Below are 8,927 nucleotides of genomic sequence, written 5' to 3' on the forward strand. Positions count from 1 at the left end.
AGAAAAGCCTGTGCAAACAATTCACACATACAAACACACATATGCCTGAGCATAGCCTGTGCAAGCAAAGCACACATATAAACACACACACCCGAGCACAGCCTGTGCAAGCAGTTCACACATATAAACATGCACATGCCTGAGCACAGCCTGTGCAGGCAATGCACACATATAAGCACACATGCCTGTGCAAACAATGAACACATATAAACACACACACGCCTGAGCACAGCCTGTGCAAGCAGTGCACACATATAAGCACACACTTGCCTGAGCACAGCCTGTGCAAGCAATGCACGCATATAAGCACACATGCCTGTGAAAACAATGCACACATATAAACACACACACACTGCCTGAGCACAGCCTGTGCAAGCAATGCACACATATAAGCACACATGCCTGAGCACAGCCTGTGCAAACAATGCACACATATAAACACACTTGCCTGAGCACAGCCTGTGCAAACAATGCACACATATAAACGCACACACATACCTGAACACAGCCTGTGCAAGCAATGCACACATATAAATGCACACATACCTGAGCATAGCCTGTGCAAACAATGCACACATATAAACACACACATGCCTGAGCACAGCCTGTGCAAGCAATGCACATATATAAGCACACACACCTGAGCACAGCCTGTGCAAGCAATGCACACATATAAATGCACACACACGCTTGAACACAGTCTGTGCAAGCAATGCACACATATAAATGCACACATGCCTGAGCACAGCCTGTGCAAGCAGTGCACACATATAAACACACTTGCCTGAGCACAGCCTGTACAAGCAATGCACACATATAAATGCACACACACGCCTGAGCACAGCCTGTGCAAGCAATGCACACATATAAACACACATACCTGAGCATACACATGTTCATGTGCTGATGTGCACATACATGTATACACACTTGTGTGTGTGAATGTGTGTGCAGTGTGTCAGCATGCATATGTGTGCAGACAAGTACACCTATGTGCACATTTGTATGCAAGGTACATCCATGTACAGGCACACAAACGTAGCCAGTGTGACCTCCAATGCACACACACACAGACAGTGTCTAATTCTTGTGCTCATCATCTGAGACAAGCTTGAAATGCCATAAGTTGCCTAGGGAAAGCCTGTCTCAGTGTTGCAGTGCAGTGAAGCAGAATGTCCCCTGGTCCAGGAGATGTGGGACCATGTCCCAGTACAAGCCACTTGGCCTTGCTGGCCACCTCCTCCATCTTCCCGTTGAGCAGTGAGAGGGCTGCTGAGCCTGGAGATGGCCTGCAGTAGTCAAGCCCAGGCCTGCCCAGAGGCCAAGGGAAGAGGCTCAAGGTGGTTGGGAGTAGGTGCTGCCTGGTTCCAGATGAGTTCCATCCTTTCTGGAACTCCAGTCCCCAGCAGCAAGATGGAAGCATAGGCCCTATGGGCTGGCTTTGGTAAGGGCAACAGCTGGGAAAACCAGGAAAGGCCACGCAGTTGGGGACAGCTGCCCTTCACACTCAGACCTCAGGCACCCACCACATGCATGGGGCTCAGATGTGCCATGTGCATCACTCTGGTGCCCCCTCCCCTGGAGACACCCCCACATGCACGGGGTTCAGATGTGCCACATGCAGGCCTCTGGTGCCCGCTCCCCTGGAGACACTCACCACATGCATGGGGTTCAGATGTCCACATTCAGGTCTCTTGTGTCCCTCTCCCCTGGAGACACCTTTTGGACTTGAGCTCGTTTTGTGGCAAAGGCATCAACCATCCTGGCCCCATTGTGGCTGGTAGCCTACTGAATGGCCACAGGCTACTCTTCCCTTTCCCTAGGCCTCAGGGCTATGTTGGGCTACATGTTTGAGGAATTCACAGGCTTATGTCAGTATGAGGAAAAGCCTGGGCCCTCTGAGTGGGCAACAGATGCCAGCTCGTTCTCCTCCCCACAGCCCCTGTGGCGCTCAGGAGGGAGAGTAGGCTATCCTTGGGGTGCCTGCTGTCACACCCCAGCCCCTCGGGGCAGATGCTCTCACCCGTCTGGTAGCTGAGGAAACTGGACCTCCTAGCTGAGACAGGCTGCCCAGGGACACATGGCCAGTGCTCCTAAGCCCAGCAGGTGGCTGCACTGCAGTGCCATCAGGGAGTCAGCCCCAGGCACTGGCTTCTCTGTAACCCTTGCTATTCTGACTGTTTTCTTTGTAGTCACTGAGCAGGCGACTAAAGTCCCCAAGAAAACCGTCATCATGTAAGTGCAGGCGTGTTCCTAACCCGTCCTCGGACTGCAGTGCCCTGCATGCCACTAACCTTCCTGGGCCTTGCTGTGTGTCCTGGCCACTTGCAGTGGCTGCACTAACAGCCTTGCTCACTTCTGGCCACCAGTGCCTTGCAGATTTCTCACACAGCCGTGGCCTCAGGTCCCTCCACACGTCATGGCTCTCTTGCTCTGCACACATCACAATGGCTCACCAGAGTCGCACCACTAGGGTGGGGCTGGGACTGAGCCACTTCCTCAGAAGGCTAGAGACAGACTCTTATCCCTTGGTACCCCAGGTCTGGGACGGTATCATCCAACAGAACTTGCTGCAGTGGTGAGAGTATTCTCTCTACACTGTCCAGTGTGGCAGCCACTAGCCACGTGTGTCTGTTGAGCACTTGAAGTGTCTAGTGTAGCTTAAGAAATGAATTTTAGGGGCTAGAATTGTGGCTCAGTGGTAGAGCACTTGCCTGGCATGTGTGAGGCCCTGGGTTTGATCCACAGCACTGCACATAAATATAGAAATAAAATAAAAAGATCCATTTACAACTAAAAAAATTTTTTTAAATGAAGGAATTTTAGCCTAACCCAAGCCTAACCGAGGTTCAGGGAAGTGAGGAGGCTTAGGGTGGCTCCCAGAAGTCAGCTGAGAGCCCATTTCCTCAGAATCATGCCCGTGGGCTCTTTGTCCTTCAGTACCTTCATGCTGTAGAAAATCTGTGCATGTTGGTGATCTGACTTGGGGGATCAGAGCTGGGTGAACCCACAGAACATAGGCTTGCTTATGACCTGGACAGTCCTGAAGACTTGCAGAGGAGGTATGCAGGTGGAGGTGTGGGGAGCTGTAGGCAGGACTGGCTGAGGTTTTTATAGGTTACAGGCTGGGATGCTCCAGGATAGAAACCTCCATTCCCCAGGGGCTGAGCAGCCGCCAGAAGGGCCTGAAGGTGGCTGTGCTGCAGAAGAATTCTGTCATCAGAATTGATGAGGCCTTGGGTTAGCTCTTCCCTGACCTCCCTTCTCCCCGAAAGTAGTCTTCTCCTACTGTGCCACCCAACAGATGGGAACAGTTGGGTGGTAGAGTGCCATCCTGGGTACAAGCAGGTGTTCTAGGGCCTCAGACAGGTTATTGCTCCCTTCCCTCCACAGGGGGAGCATTGTAGAGATGGAGCCAGATCCCATTTGGGAAGCTTCAGAGGCGACCTGAGGGGGACTGGGGATCAGAAACATTCTGGGAAGTACCCACCTTCATCCTGCAGAGAAGGCTGTGCCCCCTCAGCTTTGGCCCTCAATAGGCCACCAGGAGCCTCAACCTCCCCTCCAGTCAGTGGAGTAGGAGATTCCCTTCCTCCTGGACAAGGGATGGGGAATGTAGGGTTCATCACTGCTGTGCACCTTGAGGGTGCCCATGTGTCTCTGGGCCCGTCCCTGGGAGCAACTCTTCCTGGAGCCCCGAAGTTAGAGCAAGAAATAAAAATAAATGCTGAGAGAGAGAGAGATAGGCAGTGCCTTGGTCAAAGCACCAAGTCCTGACCATGGGTAGATCCTCAGCTGAGCACCGTGGACTTGCCTCCCTCAGCCGGAGCCTGCTCCCTGCTCATGGCCCAGTTTACCTCAGCTCCTGCTAGAGCCAGGATCACTGGCAGCAGAGGAGGACCTGGACTAACCAGTGCATTGCTGACCCTTGGATCTGGGCATTTTTGAGCCTTTCCCCCTGTCCATGCCTGTAAAGGGGATCAGAACCACTGAGGGCCCTTGCTGAGACAGGCCAGGGCTGCAGAGTCGCTGTCCCTCCCAGCATGCACTCCTGAGCTATTGGCCTTGAGCTCTGCCCCTCCCACCTTGGGAGATGCCAGCCAGGCGGGGGACACGGCCATCTGGAGCTCAGTGTTCAGCCAGTCTTCCCCTTGGCCTGCTGGGGCCTCACTGGCCTTAGATCCAGAGGCCAGGAGCACAGGCTGCAGGCCAGCAGCTTGTCACTTGCCAAGGACTTCACGGCATGCGGGCACTTCCTGGTAGCAGGCTGGGCACCCTGCCTGAGGTACAGAGCAGAAAGCCTGCTGAAGAGGGGGACGGGGAGACAGTGCAGTCCTGGTGTCCAGAGGCTTCAGCTTGGGTGATGTAGCACGGGCCTTCTAGGTGCCTCCACATGTCTTGAGCAGAGCAGAACTTGAGCTTAGCCATGTGAAACACTGTGCTTGGTTTCCTTGGCTTCCTGCCAGGGACTCTGCAGGTGGGGCTGAAGAGCATGTGTAGGAGTTTGCACACTCACCCTCCTCACCTGTTTGTACCTTAACTTGGTCTCTGGCATGTGCTGATGGCTTGGAGCTGGGTGAGGCTGCAGATCTCTGTGCCCATCTCTTCTTGGGCTCTGTGCCCATCTCTTCTTGGGCCCTCTCCCCTACCAGAGAGGAGACCATCACCACCGTGGTGAAGAGTCCCCGTGGCCCACGACGGTCCCCCAGCAAGTCCCCCTCCCGCTCGCCTTCCCACCGCTCCACCAGCCCACAGAGGCCAGTTCTGTTGGCCCCTGACCTGCTGTTCCTGCCGGGGTCCAGGCAGCCTCACAGGCCTGAGACAGAGCCAGGCCGGAAGCCCACTGTGCCCACACTGTACGTGACGGAGGCTGAGGCCCCCTCCGGAGCCCTGCCAGGGGGCACAGGGCCCCAGCCCAAATGGCTGGAGGTTGAAGAGACTGTTGAAGTCCGAGTGAAGAAGTCGGGTCCTCAGGCTGTGTCTCCCGCCAGGGAGGTGCCCAGAGGCATGGGGGCACTGCTCTTCACACTGCCTGGTGGGACGCCAGGTGGGGACCCCAACGCCAACAACTCCAACAACAAGCAGCTGGACCAGGAGCCCCATGCCCAGGGCCCAGCTGTGGTCCGCATTGGGGAGCCCCTCGTCTTCCATGTGGATGCTGGGGGCAGTGTGGACTGGGCTGCTTCCGGAGCAGTCAGCCCTGAGCCAGAGGAGACTGGGGCTTCCCTCAGGGACAGCAGCACTGAGTGGGCAGGAGTAGAGGGTGATGGGGAGAGCCCTTTTGTGGTGGAGGAGCCCCAGGACACGGATGGCCTTTGCAGCCGTGACCCCAAGATCCTCACACACAACGGTCGTGTGCTGACCCTGGCTGACCTGGAAGATTACGTACCCCAGGCAGGGGAGACCTTTGGCTGCCGTGGCCCAGCAAGCAGCACCTCCGACGACATGCCCTGTGAGGTCTCCGTGCTCCAGAGAGAGATCAGTGAGCCCACTGTGGGGCAGCCCATCCTGCTCAACGTGGGGCGCCCACCCAGACATGTGGGTCCACCTGGCTTCTTCAGGACAGGATCCCAGGTCCACAGCCCTGAGGACCTGTCCTTCCACATGCGAGGGGCCCGAGCTGGGCCTGTGGGCAGCGCTCCTTGGACCTCCTCCTGCACCCGGGTCCAGCACTCTACAGACGGCAGGCAGAGCAGCTTCAAGACGGAGGTTTCCACCCAGATGGTCAGCTTGGGGACTGTGGGAGAGACTGTCACTCTGCATATTCGCCCAGATGGAGATGAGGCCCCTGGCCCCTCCCAGGGCTGAGGCCACATACCCTGGCAAGACAGGGAGGCCAGGGCACTCTTACTGTGCCATCCTTGCAGCATGGGGCCTGCACCCTGCTGGGCAGCAGCACCTGCTCAGGAACCCCAGCTCACCTCAGTCACCTGTGCTCAATGCGCTGCTCTTCTGAGCTCGGGGCTCAGCCTGCCATGCCCTCTGTCCTGGGCCCTTCCTACCTCACTGGACTTTGGTCCTCAACAAAGAGGACCGCAGTGCCTACAATGCTGGATGCACTGAAGTCCTTCAAGAGAGCCCTGGCCAGGGGCAGCTCAGAGACCAAGCTCTGGGTTGTCCCTTCTGGCCTGCAGGAGCCTCCAGGCTCTGGACACAGATGTGGACTTGGGCCTGTGTCCTGCTCCCACTGGGCACAGCCTTGCCTGTCCCCAGGCTAGGGATGGGACCCAGACCCCCAAAGCCACACCCAGGGCCAAGTGGCCACCAGCGGCTCTGCAGGGTGGACACAGGGTCTGTGTTGGGAAGTGCACCTGTATTCTGGCTGATAGAGCAATAAACCAGTCTGCGCCTCCTCTCTGCTCCTCTCGCTCTCGCACTCAGTACCCCGGGATCCCCTCCACCCATAGCCCTGGTTGGGCCTAGACCAACTTCCCTTGTTCCTTCACTCCGAGGTCAAGCTGGGAGCCACATGGGTGCCCTGTATTGGCTCCTGTGTGCCCAGATGGGCTGTGGCAGCACATGGGCCTGTCTTATTCCCAGGCAGGGGCTGTGGGGCTGGTCCTGTGGACACATGATATGACCAGAATCACCCATAATTGTCCCTCTGGCCCACCAGGAGCAGAGCAGGCTTTCCTCTACCTGGCAGCTGAGGCTAGTGTCAGGACAGATGTGGTGTGGGGGTGTGATATGGTGGTCCCAAGTTCTCGGCATCTAGAGGTTTACCCCTTTGTCCCCAGCTAAGGTGACCCAGGACAACCTAGCATTTGTCAGAGGGGTGGGAACCACTCTCTGCTAAGCTCCAACCCTGAGGCTTTCCAGGGATCCACTGACCTCTTGGATGGGGAAGGGGAGGAAGGGGAGGGTGGGTTCCTGACCCCGCAGAGGGCATCCTGGAGCTGCCTCTCCATCTTGGGTGCCCCTCCTGGGCAGGGGCTCAGGAGGGCTGGGGAAGGCTCTGGGCAGGGACCTTCTGGGGATGGGAGTGGTCAGCATCCTCAGGCTGCAGATGGTTGGCAGGTGGGAAGGGCAGGGGCCATGCCTGGCAGGGGCCTGGGGAGTCCTTCAGGGATAGGTGGAAGGGGCCAGGGAAGGGTAGCATGGCCTGGACTAGCTGTAAGTGGAGGGTGGATGGTTACTATGCAGATGGAGTTGGGTAAGGATAGGGCAGTGGGTCTGTCCCCAGGAGGGGGGCCAATGGCTCTAGCCACCTGGACACCATCCCCATGATTCCCTGGACCTTGACATGGTATCAGGCTGCGCCCAGGTTTAGAGCTGGGGTTCAGAGTCTGCCTTGCAGGACAGCCAGCCTTGGGATGAAGTGTGTGCTGGGATTTGGGGCACATGAAGGGTGAAGAGTGGGTTCGCGGTCCCCTGGCCCAGGAGGAGGAGGAGTTCTCCATGGGGCACCTGGGTGAGGACAGGCCTGAGCTCCAGAGGAGGAAGTAGCTGTCCCCAATGTGGGTTCTGGGCTTCTCTCTCTGTGCCAAGCCTCCAGCCCTCACAGCCTCCTGAGCAGGTGGGTGAGTGAAGCAGGTGGGAGGGGCCATCTGGGGGTCAGCCCACTGGGCTGTCTCTGACAGGGACTGGTCTCTGGAGGCCCCTACCTGGGGTCAGGCCACACCAGACCCTGGGCCTTACTATCTGCTGCTGACCCACCTCTTCATAGGTGTTACCCAGGAGGGCTCCGCCCAGCCCTCTCTTGGAGCCGACCAGGAAGTCCCATCTGTGCTGCAGAGACTGCTGGGCCCTGAGGCTCCAGGCCCTTCTGCAGGGGACTTTGCCAGCCCCACCCCTGGCCCCAGGGAACCACTGGCATTTCAGGAGGCTGGCCCCCAGGCCCCAGAAGCTTCGGGCACACCTGGTAAGCCCTGCAGAGAACTGGCTGCAAGGACACATCCTGTGCTGACCCTGTCCTGGCCAAGGAATGTCCTCGGGCTCTGAATTTGCACATGGCCACCCCAGCGTCCTCAGCATGGTGTCAGTTAGGTGCAGGTCTGGCCCAGTGTCCCTCTCAGGACCAAGAGTAAGGCAGCTTCGTCTTGTCTGTCACCACCACCAGCTGTGACAGATTGGTGCCCACAGGGGATGGAAAGGCAAAGGCTAGGGATGGCATCTCTGTGGGAGGCTGCTGGATCAGAGTGGCCACAGAGTTCTGGTGTCCAGGAATGAGGTGATGGAGCAAACCCCTGGTGTTGCTTGGCCTGCCTTGGTGCTGGTGTTCACTTTCCCTGCTGCTGCTTTGGGGAGCAAGCCGAGCCCCTTCCCATCCTGGGCTCCCTTTCCCTCCACTCATTCCCTGTGTCCTGCTTGAAAATGGAGGGGTTCCCCTAAGTTCAGCCTCCATCCAGCCCTGTCCTTGGAGGCCCAGCACATTGCCCCTCCCTGCCCACCCCAGTGCTGGCTCCAGCCTGAGATGTCTCAGTTCACCTGCAGCCAGCCTCGGGGCCCTGGAGAGCCTCCCCAAGGGCACCACCACCTGGTCACCCTAAGCCCTACTTTTCTAGCCAGTCTGTTAGGCTCTCCTCTCTTCTGTCCCTGGCCACTGATAGAGTGGGCCTTGTCTGTGTGCTGTGGCCACAATACAGCTTCTAGTGCTGGGTGACGTCACCTGCAGTCTCTCCTGCCCGTAGGAAGCTGCCAGACCCTATGGCACCCATAGCGTGGGATATAGCCACTTTCCTGGGTCACTGACCTATGCTGTCAGAATGTTCCCTGGATGGCAGCCTAGCTGCTGGGCAGGGACACTGAAGTGGGTGTCCCTGGTGGGGCAGGTGCCTGCAGAATGGACCCCAGCCAGCATGCACATGCTGAGCCATGGGCTGAACCTGGGCTTTGGGGACAATCTCACCCATGGCCCCCAGGTCCCTGCAAGCAGTGGTCTTGCTGAGCATACACACACCCTGGCCTGGTGATGTGGGGGACTGTTG

General features: G+C 57.7%; 1 protein-coding gene across 1 annotated transcript; it reads left to right on the forward strand.

Annotated features, from left to right (window-relative positions):
• Nucleotides 1-1,823: 1,823 nt before the first annotated feature.
• LOC124107704 (uncharacterized) lies at nucleotides 1,824-6,357 on the forward strand (the record flags this gene model as incomplete). Its single annotated transcript, XM_058585991.1, has 2 exons — nucleotides 1,824-1,963; nucleotides 4,501-6,357. Coding segments are annotated over 2 exons (1,448 nt in total), but the record flags the coding sequence as incomplete, so codon positions are not given.
• Between the last annotated feature and the right edge of the window lie 2,570 nt (nucleotides 6,358-8,927).

The sequence above is a fragment of the Marmota monax genome, unplaced genomic scaffold (assembly GCF_021218885.2).
Source record: "Marmota monax isolate L192 unplaced genomic scaffold, Marmota_monax_Labrador192_F-V1.1 WCK01_AAM20220418_F8-fsc02141, whole genome shotgun sequence".
Taxonomy (NCBI): Eukaryota; Metazoa; Chordata; class Mammalia; order Rodentia; family Sciuridae; genus Marmota; species Marmota monax.